General features: G+C 39.2%; 1 protein-coding gene across 1 annotated transcript; it reads left to right on the top strand.

Annotated features, from left to right (window-relative positions):
• Positions 1 to 3,751: 3,751 nt before the first annotated feature.
• arl3a (ADP ribosylation factor like GTPase 3a) lies at positions 3,752 to 15,006 on the top strand. The gene is made up of 6 exons (XM_062996019.1): positions 3,752 to 3,788; positions 6,664 to 6,807; positions 7,251 to 7,367; positions 9,253 to 9,303; positions 10,297 to 10,482; positions 14,651 to 15,006. Exons 1-6 carry the CDS (start codon positions 3,786 to 3,788, stop codon positions 14,696 to 14,698), a joined length of 549 nt encoding a protein of 182 aa, XP_062852089.1. The 5' UTR covers positions 3,752 to 3,785; the 3' UTR covers positions 14,699 to 15,006.
• The last annotated feature ends 240 nt before the right edge of the window (positions 15,007 to 15,246 follow it).

Here is a 15,246-nt window from a genome sequence, read left to right as displayed (position 1 = left end):
TTTTTCTCTTTTTCATTTTGTGTACTTGTAGGGTAATTATTTTATATGAGGGATTTTTACTTGAATGATAAAATTGTCATGTGACCTGGGCGACTACGTGAACAATGATTGCCTGTTGTTCATACAGGGTGGGAAGCTGGATAGGGACCTCCTAACTGATGCAATTATGACCTCTGCTGGCTGATTGATGGCACCTGCACAGGAGTCAAGGAATAATGTGTTGATCAGGGTGTGGCTGTAAACAAAGCTGATCTGCATAGGAACTCGCCTCATGCAGGTGAAAAGATGCAGTCGGCTACTGCACACGTGTTGGAGGGGGCGTGCGTCAGTCTTGCTCTCCTCAATCAGAAGTGGAGATCAGCATCAGTAGAGGAAGCGTAATGCAGTCGGGTAATTGGATACGACTAGATTGGGAGAAAATTGGGGAAAATTAAAAAACGGTGGTGTATTGGTGTATTTTAAGGCATAGGAGTAAAGCAGTATTAAAAGAACATGCCAGACTTTACTTGAATAGTAACTGTAGGTGAGGATTAAGCCGCTGTCCCTGTGATTGTGTAGTGAGTAGTGTGTAGTAACACTATGCTGCATACCCAGTGGTGCTTTTATTAACGAAACTATTACTGCTGTCACTGCATAGTTTTGGTTTTACACTTTCTGTGATAAATACAGTAGTGTTCAAAAAAATAGCAGTGATTTTAAAAAAGTGAATAAAGCACAAAATCATTATAACTTTTATTTCCATAAATGCAAATGCACTGAAAATACTACACTTTTAATTCTAAATCAAAACATTAACAAAATTTAGCCAGTTTGTGTTCATCCTTTACAGAAAGTTAAGAAAAATGAATATTAGGCTGTTCAAAAAAATAGCAGTGCCAGCATTTTTCTTTAAAAACTCAAAAAATTTATCTACAAACTGAAAATGTTTGAGGTTTCACTTTACTTTAAATTACTGAACTAATATTTAGTGGCATAACAATTGTTTCCGAGATCTGTGTTGCATGGAGTCGACCAACTTCTGGCACCTATTTCAGTCCAGGATGATTCCATCCCACAGTTCTTCTGCAATTTTGGGTTTTGCCTCAAAAAAATGTGTTTCAGATATCAGCCCACAAGTTCTCTATGGGATTGAAGTCAGGGGATTGGGCTGGCCACTCTATTACCTCAATCTTGTTTATCTGTAACCAAGATGTTTTGGGTCATTGTCATGTTAAAACACCCATTTTAAGGACATTTCTTCTTCGACATAGGGCAACATGATCTCCTCAAGTATTCTGATATATTTAAACTGATCCATGATCCCTCGTATGTGATAAATAGACGTAACACCATGGTATGAAAAACATCCTCATATCATAGTTTTGTACCACCATGCTTTACTGTCTTCACAGTGAACTTTGGCTTGAATTCAGTGCTCAGGGGTCGTCTGGCATACTGTCTATGGCCACTTGACCCAAAAAGAACAATTTTGCTTTCACCAGTCCACAAAATGTTGAGCCATTTCTCTTTGGACCAGTCAATGTGTTCTTTGGGAAATTTGAACCCATTCAGGACATGTCTTTTTCTTAACAACGGGACTTTGCAAGGAGTTCTTGCTGGTAAATTGGCTTCACTTAATCATCTTCTGTACTCACTGGTAACTTCAGATGTTCCTAATTCTTTCTGGAGGTGATCACTGGCTGAACCTTTGCCATTCTGGCTATTCTTTGATCCATTCAAACAGTAGTTCCACGCTTCCTTCTGCATCTTTCAGGTTTTGGTTGTCACTTTAAGGCATTTGAGATCATTTTAGCTGAGCAGCCAATAATTTGCTGCACTTCTCTGTATGTTTTTTCCCTCTAAAATCAACTTTTTCATCAAAGTACGCTGTTCATCAGAACAATGTCTGGAACAACCCATTTTACCCAGTATTTCACAAGGAAACGCGCTATGACCAACCTGTGCAACATTTGCCACCCTCCTACCTTAAATAAGGGCCAAAATTGACACCCGTTCTTCTGCAGAATGAATGACTTCACCAATTGAACTCCTCACTGCTATTATTTTGAACAACCCCCTTTCAATCAATGCTTCGATTACTCAGAATGAACGGCATGCATGTCCTAATTGTTGGGTTTGTTTTGTTTTCAATTCTGTACTACACTTTCAAGTAAATTTTTTGCTATGTAGAAATAGCATTTCTACTAAAAACTTTGATTTATCAAGTTAATGGTGTTGGACTGCTATTTTTTAGAACACCACTGTAGCTGTTAACATTTTTTTGACTTTTTTTTTTTTGTTTTTTTTTTTTACAAACAGACTGGGTGATTGTTGGTTTAAGTCTCTTGGTTGGTTTGAGTTCTCCTGCTGCTAGTTACAGATTTTTTTCTAGAGCCCTTTTTGCACCACATTTAATGCATATTAAGAATTCTGCCAGATTTTACTCCAAACCTAATTTTAGACTGTCACAAGATTGAAGCCATTTTAACAAGCAAAATTAAAACAGTGGTCTCTTTGTCAGTGCTGTTAAGAACCCCTAAACTGTCACCTTATGCTGAGAGGAAAATTGTTATTATGGTCAGGTCTGTCATAAAGTACAGTGGTACCTTGAAACTCAACATCTTGGTTCTGGGACTGGTGTTGAGTTTCAAGGTATTTTTTCCCATAAGGATGTATGGGAAACCTGTTAATGCGTTCCATGGTCCCGTGGACTTGCATATATTTCAGGCTAATGTAAAATGATGGGGTTGTTTTTGACACTTATACACTGGAAATAACACAAATATAATATAAAAACACTAAAATAAAAAGCTGAATCTTACAATTTTTCAGAACCTCGAGCTGTAACACAAGTTTAAAGTGAAACAGTGAGAAAAATCCAGCTAAACACAGATACATGTGGAGCGTTCAGAGTGAATCTGACAGCTATTCCACACAATTGCATTTTCGTCTCATATGCACACTTTACCCCACAGCTCAAGCCTGAACAACAAACTAAACACATTGAGTTTAAGGGAAACGTTGAGTTTAAGGGTACAAATTTCTCGCCGATGAGCGTTGAGTTTCAAAGATTTTGAGTTTAGGGGACGTTAAGTTACAGGGTACCACTGTAAAAGCTGCTGGAACAAAAAAAAGCTGGGGCTTGCATTTAGCATAACTGATTACGGCATAATTTACAATTGTAAATGAGGGCGGCACGGTGGGTAGCACTGTCGCCTCACAGCAAGAAGGTCCTGGGTTTGATCCCCAGGTGGGGTGGTCTGGGTCCTTTCTGTGTGGAGTTTGCATGTTCTCCCCTTGTCTGCGTGAGTTTACTCCAGGTGCTCCGGTTTTCTCCCACAGTCCAAAGACATGCAAGTGAGGTGAATTGGAGATACTAAATTGTCCATGACTGTGTTTGATATAACCTTGAGAACTGATGAATCTTGTGTTATGAGTAACTACCGTTCCTGTCATGAATGTAACCAAAGTGTAAAACATGACGTTAAAATCCTAATAAACAAACAAACAAACAACTGTAAATGTTGGATGCATTATGTACAAACACAGTTTCAAACAGTTCGGTAAAGCAGGCAATATAAATAGCTTTTTTTGATTGAGTACTTTCATCAAAAGACTAGAGATTAACATTTTACACTTAAATTGGCGCTTTACAATTGGAAAACCGACAGAATCCGAGGATCATGTGAATGTAGCATAAATCTTTTCACGGTGTCCTCGGATAGATCTCTGTAGCGACGAATTCCGTGACGTCATCCGCCTCCCCTAGTAACCCAGCTCGGCGTCTCCGGAGGAAAAACATCACCATGGTTTGTAGCTAATTCACTCACTGACTAAATATTACATTAATATCATTAAAGTTACACACTCACTTTATTTTTTATCTTTATTTAATGCCGGAATAAGAATACATTGGTATTTTACCGACGTGTAACGGACCGGGCAGCTAACACGAAAATTAGGTCGTTAGCTTATTTGCAAGCTAACGGATTGGGTAACTGTAGCCGGCTAGTTTAGCTAATTGGAGATGCTTAATTGTGCTACGTGACCTGTGAGGAAACATCTTTTGTATTCATCAAGCGTCAATAAATACCTGAAAATGATCTCGTTACACGCTGGGTTCTGTATAAAAAGAATGTTACTTTCACGTTCTTGTAGCTAACTACTCTGCTAAATGAATTGGTTATATACAGATTTAATTAATACGATATATAAACGATATATAAAATCAAAAATCGAGTTAGCTCTCCTGCTTTGTAAATAACTAAGCCAATGTGAATTTTGGTGGTATTTGTTGTTATGGATGTAGTTGATGTAAACTGTTATATCAAGCTGTACTGTACAGCTAGGCGACTTTGTGTTAACCTAGTACCGGATTGAAAACAATGGCATGTTATGTAAGTAATCATATTTCCCATCAGAGTAACTGTCATATGTATTAAATATGTTAGATGTATTTGAGAGTTGTTATTGGGCCAGTGCCTACAGTTGCAGTCGCCTACTTGTAGAGACTTGTGTCTGCATGATTAAAGCACACACGTATTTATAATAACTAAAAATAAACACCTTCATAATTTAAGTTTTGCACGTTAAATATGGCTAGTTCGACTGCACTCTCACAGTCTTTACATTGAAATATTCTGAGGAGTACTGTCAGTCAGGAATGCCACTTAGAGCATTTTCTAAACAACTTCAGGCTGCAATATTATTTGTACAAACAACTACACCGATCAGCCATAACATTAAAACCACCTCCTTGTTTCTACACTCACTGTCCATTTTATCAGCTCCACTTACTATATAGAAGCACTTTGTAGTTCTACTATTACTGACTGTAGTCTATCTGTTTCTCTGCATGCTTTGTTAGCCCCCTTTCATGCTGTTCTTCAACGGTCAGGACCACCACAGAGTAGGTATTATTTAGGTGGTGGATCATTCTCAGCACTGTAGTGATAATGACATGGTGGTGATGTGTTAGTGTATGTTGTGCTGGTATGAGTGGATCAGACAGCAATGCTGTTGGAGTTTTTAAACACCTCACTGTCACTGCTGGACTGAGAATAGTCCACCAACCAAAATATATATGGGCAGTGTCCTGTGACCATTGATGAAAGAAGATGACCAACTCAAGTCTCTGACTTACATCTACAAGGTAGACCAACTAGGTAGGAGTGTCTAATAGAGTGGACAGTGAGTGGACACGGTATTTAAAAACTCCAGCAGCGCTGCTGTGTCTGACCCACTCATACCAGCACAACACACACTAACACACCACCACCATGTCAGTGTCACTGCAGTGCTGAGAATCATCCACCACCTAAATAATACCTACTCTGTGGGGGTCCTGTCCATTGAAGAACAGGGTGAAAGCAGGCTAAAACAGTATGTAGAGAAACAGATGGACTACAGGCAGTAATTGTAGAACTACAAAGTGCTTCTATATGGTAAGTAAAGCTGATAAAATGGACAGTGAGTGTAGAAACAAGGAGGTGGTTTTAATGTTATGGCTGATCAGTGTATGCATTAATACAAAGTACATGGAACAGTGGTCTTTTGCCAGTGTTGGGTGAACAAAGGGACACCTTATGCTGAAAGGAAATTTGTCTGCATGGTGATTCAAACATACAACCATAAACAGGTCTGCCATAAATTAAAAGCTGCCAGAATACAGGTGCCACTGTCCAAGCAAGATTTACATTTTAATGTATTTAGAGGCTGCACTACTAGAAGAAGACCCTGCTCCATAGTATCTAAATTGGCACCTTAAAGCTAGACTAAAGTGTGTTGCTGAATACTTGGCCAAAAAAGCTTTCTGGTTGAGAGTTTTGTGTTCACATGAATCAAAGTAATTTGTCGATGATGACCAAAAGTATGTTTGAAGAATCCAACTTTAATTCAAATCCAACAACAGTGTATTTACAGTCAAGTATTACTGTGGTAAAATACTGTTCTGGGATGCTGCCGTTTTGCTGCTAGTGTAACTGATGCATTGCAGAAATTGGATGGAATGTAGAACGACGGTGCAGATGGGAAGTTCCTGCAGACAACCGACCCAAAACTAATTTTGAAAAGGCAAAGTAAATCTAATTTAAGCACTTGTAGTGGCCTTGTTGAGTCCTAAACTCAGCCCTAATAAAATATGTGAATTTTACTAAAACAGAAGGCATGTAATACGTAATATGGATTTTGAACTGTGTTTGTGAAAACGTGTGGCCAAACAATCAAAAGAGCTTTCATGAGGTCTGGCACAGGTGCTTGACAAGTAGGCCTGGCATGCAGCTGACACTCCAATTTATCTCAGAGGTTTTTAGTATGATTAAGGTTAAGGCTCTGTGCAGGCTCCAGAAGTTTCCCCACCGGCATGTCTTTATGTGTGTTGCATTTTGCTGGAACAGGACAGAGCCTTCCCCCAAACCATCACCACAAAATATATAATTTATTTGATTTAATTGATTTTTTTACACATGTTAACAGTAAATGTGGTCAAAGCATTTTAGGAGGGGTGTTCACATATTTTTGACCATATAGGGTTTAGTATTCATGTGGACAATACTTCTGTATTCTAGTTAAGTATCGACCCACATACTGATAAAGCTCCTATATAGATTGTTTTTATATGCTGTATTGCTAGGCTTGTTCTGTCCTATGATTTTGAACAGGATTTAGAATGTCTCCCTTCTTTAGGGTCTGTTATCAATCCTACGAAAATTAAAGAGTGCCCCAGACCAGGAGGTGCGCATCCTGCTTCTGGGTCTTGACAATGGAGGGAAAACAACACTACTCAAGCAGCTTGCTTCTGAGGACATCAGTCACATCACTCCTACACAGGTACAAGGAACATTTAACATAGAAACAACTGTGAGATGTGCAAATGAAATCAAGCAGCCTCATTCATAACTTATCAGTGTTTTTTTCTGCTCTGACATTTTTCAATTTGCATTTCAAGATGTGTTCAGAAGCTAAATCACATTTGATTAAGGATAGAAAATGTTAATCTGTAAGAGTGTTAAAAATGAAATTACGGGTATTGAATTGATTATTACTGCAGTTGATGGAGCTGTCAACTTCGTATAAGCACACAGAAATATTTTATGCACAAACTGTAAGTTTATATAACATTGAATGCCTTCTACATAATTAACGCACATCAGAACATGTATTTAGAGAATGTGTGACAAATAGCCAAATGTGCTTCTCTTTTCCTTTTACAGCTTTATGGTTGGAAATAACAATAAGCATGTTTCACAGCTGGTTTCTGTTCTTTAAACCAGGGCTTCAACATTAAGAGTGTACAATCCCAGGGCTTTAAGCTGAATGTGTGGGACATTGGAGGCCAGAGGAAGATTAGGCCATACTGGAGAAACTACTTTGAAAACACTGATGTGCTTGTAAGTTTCATGTCCATGGCTGTTGATGTTTGTATTATCAGTTGGGGTGGCATGTTATAACTCACTATAAACAAATTATGACTTCTTACAGACATTGCTTACCTATAGTTTATATATATATATATATATATATATATATATATATATATATATATATATATATATATATATATATATATATACATACATACAGTGGGGCCAAAAAGTATTTAGTCAGCCACTGATTGTGCAAGTTCTCCTACTTAGAAAGATGAGAGAGGTCTGTAATTTTCATCATAGGTACACTTCAACTATGAGAGACAAAATGAGAAAAAAAAATCCAGGAATTCACATTGTAGGATTTTTAAAGAATTTATTTGTAAATTATGGTGGAAAATAAGTATTTGGTCAATAACAAAAGTTCAACTCAATACTTTGTAACATAACCTTTGTTGGCAATGACAGAGGTCAAACGTTTCCTGTAAGTCTTCACCAGGTTTGCACACACTGTAGCTGGTATTTTGGCCCATTCCTCCATGCAGATCTCCTCTAGAGCAGTGATGTTTTGGGGCTGTCGCTGGGCAACACGGACTCCACAAATTTTCTATGGGGTTGAGGTCTGGAGACTGGCTAGGCCACTCCAGGACCTTGAAATGCTTTTTACGGAGCCACTCCTTCATTGCCCGAGCGGTGTGTTTGGGATCATTGTCATGCTGGAAGACCCAGCCACGTTCCATCTTCAATGCTCTCACTGATGGAAGGAGGTTTTGGCTTAAAATCTCACGATACATGGCCCCGTTCATTCTTCCCTTAACACGGATCAGTCGTCCTGTCCCCTTTGCAGAAAAACAGCCCCAAAGCATGATGTTTCCACCACCATGCTTCACAGTAGGTATGGTGTTCTTGGGTTCTTCTTCTTCCTCCAAACATGACGAGTTGAGTTTTTACCAAAAAGTTCCATTTTGGTTTCATCTGACCACATGATATTCTCCCAATCCTCTTCTGGATCATCCATATGCTCTCTGGCAAACATCAGACGGGCCTGGACATGTACTGGCTTAAGCAGGGGGACACGCCTGGCACTGCAGGATTTGAGTCCCTCTCGACGTAGTGTGTATACTGATGGTAGCCTTTGTTACTTTGGCCCCAGCTCTCTGCAGGTCATTCATCAGGTCCCTCCGTGTAGTTCTGGGATTTTTGCTCACCGTTCTCATGATCATTTTGACCCCACGGGATGAGATCTTGACCCCAAGGGAGATTATCAATGGTCTTGTATGTCTTCCATTTTCTTACAATTGCTCCCACAGTTGATTTATTCACACCAACCTGCTTGCCTATTGTAGATTCACTCTTCCCAGCCTGGTGCAGGTCTACAATTTTCTTCCTGGTGTCCTTCAACAGCTCTTTGGTCTTGGCCATGGTTGAGTTTGGAGTCTGACTGTTTGAGGCTGTGGACAGGTGTCTTTTATACAGATAACGAGGTCAAACAGGTGCCATTAATACAGGTAAGGAGTGGAGGACAGAAGAGCTTCTTAAAGAAGAAGTTACAGGTCTGTGAGAGCCAGAAATCTTGCTTGTTTGTTATTGACCAAATACTTATTTTCCACCATAATTTACAAATAAATTCTTTAAAAATCCTACAATGTGATTTCCTGGATTTTTTTTTTCTCATTTTGTCTCTCATAGTTGAAGTGTACCTATGATGAAAATTACAGACCTCTCTCATCTTTCTAAGTAGGAGAACCTGCACAATCAGTGGCTGACTAAATACTTTTTGACCCCACTGTGTATATACGTATATACACATTATGTTTTGTGAATTAATGTATATTTGATACACGTTCATACACTAATGCTTGTACATAAATATATATTGTATATTTTTAATAGAAGTTGTTTGTTTTAGATCTATGTCATAGACAGTGCAGATAGGAAAAGATTTGAAGAAACTGGGCAGGTAAGTATTTTTTTTGTGAGCACTGTATTTATACTGCATGTTCGTGAATAAGAAAATAATTAGCCACCAGGTGTCTTCAGGAACTCCATAGATTTAGTTGAGGATCAAGCACACAATTCATTAATTAGATCAAGTTGACACAATTCTTTAACACTTATATGTATTGTAGAGAGATTTGCAACTTGTCATTATGTAGATTAATCAGGCATGTGGTTCCTATTTTCATGATAATAGCACAAATGGTATAAGTTTAGGGTGGTGTGTCTGGGCTTGGCTTATTTAACTCTGGTATTTCCATTATCATCAGCCCAGTGATGTTAGATGAGAGTCTTCGTCAGTTAAAAGATTTTCTGTTGATTGCTAGTAGTAGTGTTATGTGTCAGATGTTATACAAAGTCCTCATTTGTAGTCAGAAAGTGAACACAAGGTGAAAGACACTGATACCAAGTGAAGTTTATTTGTAAAAGGACTATTAATACTGAAGTGTTGTACATAAATCATGAAAACAAACCACACAATCACATTACAAAACAAAACATTAACGATGATTAAAAGCTGACAGATAAAAGTATGATTTATATGATTAAAAGAGATTATTTAGCCATGGTTTAAAGATTAGGTATGCTGTTCCACGGTCTTTGCCGCAGTTTGATGCAGAATGCATAATCACCCTTGAGTTTTAGGCAATGAATTTGTCTGAAGAACTTAGAGACATAGAACTAAGGTGAGGGTGAAGTAAATTAGTAATAGCCAATGTAGAAAAGCGAAAACTATGGGGTTATGTGGTAATTTGTCTTGGTGCCGATTAGAAGACATGCAGCTGCATTTTGATCAATTCTTTATTGAGTTTTCCCCTGTTTCACCCAATCCAGTCATGTCCTGTTGGAGCTCATTTCTCTCTTATTGTCTTTTAGTGGATAGTAATACATTTGACGGTTAACTGTACAACACAATAAAACCAAAAAGCTGATTCTGGTTACGTTTACTTTAAAGGAGCTTGCTGAGTTGCTGGATGAGGAGAAGCTTAGTGGTGTCCCTGTTATTATATTTGCAAATAAGCAAGACTTGCTTACTGCTGCTCCAGCATCAGAGATTGCAGAAGGTCTAAACCTGCACACCATCCGAGACCGTATGTGGCAGATCCAGTCCTGCTCTGCTCTTACAGGCGAGGGAGTCCAGGTAAATAAATATTTGAAATTCAAACAGGTCAAACCATCAAATATGATTTTAGGTCATTGTTAAGCATGGTGTCTTACATTTTATCAATTATTGATAAATGTTTTTGCCCAATAAAACAAAACAAATTTGGCCTATAAACATCTCTACATCTTAAACTCTATTAAAATGTTAAACGGATATTAAAGAATATGCAATTTCATGCCCTCCTTTTTATAGACATAAATATCTGGCATTTTATGTATTATCATAGTTTTGATTTAGATCATTTCTCAGCAGTTTATTTATATTATTTAGTCAAATTTGACCATCAAATTTAATCAGAAGTAGCCAATCAAAAAAGTATATATAAATAAGATTTCCACTGATTAACTTAGTTGTATTATGTAAATTATGGATGTCCTGATCCGATCTCAAAGATCGGAATCGGGCCCGATCAAGGCATTTTTTAACTGATCGGTATCGGCTTTACTAAGCCCGATCCTAAGCCCGATCCTTTGTTTTACGTCAGCGGTCAAGCAGGTGTCGTAAACGGAGAGTCCAACGGCGAAGTGTAATGTCTGCAATACGAGCATTTCACGAGGCGGTAGTAGCAGAGCTGCGTTCATTACTGTAGAATTTTACTATTTATATGGTGTGTGTGAGTCAAGGATCACACCGGTTTACAAAACAATAACTTTTAATCCGAGTATGAAAACTTCAGGACCATAACATACAGCGTTACCATGTTACAAGACTGAACGACATCTCAGTATTAAGCACTCTGATTGGCTTAGTTACAACACGCCTACAAGTACGGTGGCTCATAAACAAACCAGAAATCATTTAACCAAACGATCTACCAATTTGATACGGCACCTAAAAGATAAACACTCAGCCGAATACAGTGAGTTTATTATTATATGATGAGAAGAGGAACCGGCTGTCCGCTAACACGGCAGAGATACTGATTTTCCTCAAAAAGAACCTTCACTTTATTTTGAGTGTTCTAGTCTTACTACTACAATGCTGCACTAAGTTTGTTTCCTTTTATTTTGTAAAAATAAAAGAACATTAAGCAATAGCTTGGATGCAGGCAATTTTTTTCCTACAGCACTGCAGAGCTATTTAGTTGTTAAACATATACATTGGATTAATTTGAATAACTGTAATGTACTTGAAGTGTGCACTGTGTGAACAGTATTATCTAGTTCTTATCTAGACAATATCTAGAAAATACAAGTATCTGTTTGAGACTCGGATCGGGATCAAAATTAATGATCGGGATCGGGAACAAAAAACGTGATCGGGACATCCCTAATGTAAATATGAGCACAGTTTTTTTGTTGCAGTTTTGTAACTGGAATTCTTGCCTAATACAAGACTTCAGTTGCTTAGCGTTGGGTGATTCTCCTCTTCATCCTGAACCATACATTTTCAATAGGAGACAGATTTGGACTCCAGGCAGACCAGTCAAGCACATGCAGTATACAGTGTATCACAAAAGTGAGTACACCCCTCACATTTCTGCAGATATTTAAGTATATCTTTTCATGGGACAACACTGACAAAATGACACTTTGACACAATGAAAAGTAGTCTGTGTGCAGCTTATATAACAGTGTAAATTTATTCTTCCCTCAAAATAACTCAATATACAGCCATTAATGTCTAAACCACCGGCAACAAAAGTGAGTACACCCCTAAGAGACTACACCCCTAAATGTCCAAATTGAGCACTGCTTGTCATTTTCCCTCCAAAATGTCATGTGATTTGTTAGTGTTACTAGGTCTCAGGTGTGCATAGGGAGCAGGTGTGTTCAATTTAGTAGTACAGCTCTCACACTCTCTCATACTGGTCACTAAAAGTTCCAACATGGCACCTCATGGCAAAGAACTCTCTGAGGATCTTAAAAGAAGAATTGTTGCGCTACATGAAGATGGCCAAGGCTACAAGAAGATTGCCAACACCCTGAAACTGAGCTGCAGCACAGTGGCCAAGATCATCCAGCGTTTTAAAAGAGCAGGGTCCACTCAGAACAGACCTCGCGTTGGTCGTCCAAAGAAGCTGAGTGCACGTGCTCAGCGTCACATCCAACTGCTGTCTTTGAAAGATAGGCGTAGGAGTGCTGTCAGCATTGCTGCAGAGATTGAAAAGGTGGGGGGTCAGCCTGTCAGTGCTCAGACCATACGCCGCACACTACATCAAATTGGTCTGCATGGCTGTCACCCCAGAAGGAAGCCTCTTCTGAAGTCTCTACACAAGAAAGCCCGCAAACAGTTTGCTGAAGACATGTCAACAAAGGACATGGATTACTGGAACCATGTCCTATGGTCTGATGAGACCAAGATCAATTTGTTTGGTTCAGACGGTCTCAAGCATGTGTGGCGGCAATCAGGTGAGGTGTACAAAGATAAGTGTGTCATGCCTACAGTCAAGCATGGTGGTGGGAATGCCATGGTCTGGGGCTGCGTGAGTGCAGCAGGTGTTGGGGAGTTACATTTCATTGAGGGACACATGAACTCCAATATGTACTGTGAAATACTGAAGCAGAGCATGATCCCCTCCCTCCGGAAACTGGGTCGCAGGGCAGTGTTCCAGCATGATAATGACCCCAAACACGCCTCTAAGATGACCACTGCTTTATTGAAGAGGCTGAGGGTAAAGGTGATGGACTGGCCAAGCATGTCTCCAGACCTAAACCCAATAGAACATCTTTGGGGCATCCTCAAGCGGAAGGTGGAGGAGCGCAAAGTCTCGAATATCCGCCAGCTCCGTGATGTCGTCATGGAGGAGTGGAAAAGCATTCCAGTGGCAACCTGTGAAGCTCTGGTAAACTCCATGCCCAGGAGAGTTAAGGCAGTTCTGGGAAATAATGGTGGCCACACAAAATATTGACACTTCAGGAACTTTCACTAAGGGGTGTACTCACTTTTGTTGCCGGTGGTTTAGACATTAATGGCTGTATATTGAGTTATTTTGAGGGAAGAATAAATTTACACTGTTATATAAGCTGCACACAGACTACTTTTCATTGTGTCAAAGTGTCATTTTGTCAGTGTTGTCCCATGAAAAGATATACTTAAATATCTGCAGAAATGTGAGGGGTGTACTCACTTTTGTGATACACTGTATGTCTATGAGGCTTTGCTGTTGTAGTGCGAGCAGAATGAGGCCTGGCATTGCGTTGCTGAAATAACCAGGGACTTCCTGGAAAAATACATTGCCTTAATGGCATCACATGTCTCTCTAACATCCTAATATACACCTCCACGACAATGTTCACACATATGGAAGCCACCCATGCTGTGAGCACTGCTGCGCTTTTATATCGTGACAGATGTTTGCTTTTTCACCCCTCACTGATAACACTCTTTCACCCTTCACTGATAACACCTTTTCTAGCATGGAGAACTTGATGGCTGTTTTTCTTGAAAAAGGCTGAAACATGGATTGAACTGACCACAACATATGTCTTTTGGTCCGTTTAAGATGGGCTCTGGCCCAGAGAATTAGCGGTGTTTCTGTCTAGAATTTAAGCTAGAATTGACTTTTACTTTTGTTTTGTTGTGTTTACTTGTAATTTTGTTACTTAAAAAGATTTGAGAAGGGCTGCTCAGGTGGCACAGTGGTAAAAACACACGCTGGAACCAGAGCTGGGATCTCTAATACATCGTATCGAGTCCCAGCTCTGCCTGCCGGCTGGGCTGAGCAACCACATGAACAACAATTGGCCTGTTGTTCAGATAGGATAGGATAGGGATATTAAAAAAACAGCTGGATAAGGGATTCTCTCATAACTAATGCAATTACGACCTCTGCTGGCTGATTGATGGCGCCTGCACAGAGACGTAGGTGACAAAATGCATACGGCTGCTGCCCACGTGTTGGAGGGTTTAGCTTTGTTCTCCTCAATCAGAGCAGGGATCAGCATTGGTGGAGAGGAAGCATGATGTAATCAAGCAATTGGACATGCTAAAAAGGGAGAAAATGCATAAACTATATATATATATATATATATATATATATATATATATATATATATATATATATATATATATAAAAGATTTGAGAAAATTTACAAATCACAGATTCTTCTTTTTACTGCATTTTGCTAAATGTCCCAACTTTTTCAGAATTTTTTTCTTTTTTTAATGCTGACTATATTGCACTTCATTTCTTTTCTTTTAGGATGGCATGAATTGGGTCTGCAAGAATGTGACCATGAAAAAGAAGTAGAAATGTGATTCCAGGCTTCCTATCGAAAAGCAAACACTGTGGACTCACCAGCTGGTCCAGGTTACTGGGGAACGATCCCTGTTCTGACAGCAGCTGGGGAGGCCTAGGACCAGACCTTTAACCCCTGACCCTTCAAGCATCCACCTTCACTGCACAGAAAGTCTCCTTCTACATTCCTTTTAGATTCAACATGTCCTGTCATCACTGTTTCTTACTCTATAACCTGACCTCAATCCCTAAAATAGATCACTACATGTAAACTCTACTTCGGCTATTAAACTAACATAGCTACACCAGTGCTACCTGAACGTGAGTCCTAGAGATGCACAGCATTTATTACGAGACTGAGCTGCTCTTCTTTTTGCTATGCTGTATGTTGTCTCTGTATGGGCTTGTTACTTCATGCATTGCAGTTTGAAGACGTGTTGTCAGCCATGGAAAAATGTGTGTGCATGTATGTACGTGTATGTATGTGACTGAGGCATGAGGTAAAACTGGTTTCGTGTCAGCTACTAGATGTGTAGTGCGAGAGATCAATTTCTAATCAA

Source organism: Trichomycterus rosablanca, chromosome 5 (genome assembly GCF_030014385.1).
Source record: "Trichomycterus rosablanca isolate fTriRos1 chromosome 5, fTriRos1.hap1, whole genome shotgun sequence".
In the NCBI taxonomy this organism is placed as follows: domain Eukaryota; kingdom Metazoa; phylum Chordata; class Actinopteri; order Siluriformes; family Trichomycteridae; genus Trichomycterus; species Trichomycterus rosablanca.
This window is presented reverse-complemented; position numbering and strand designations above follow the sequence as displayed.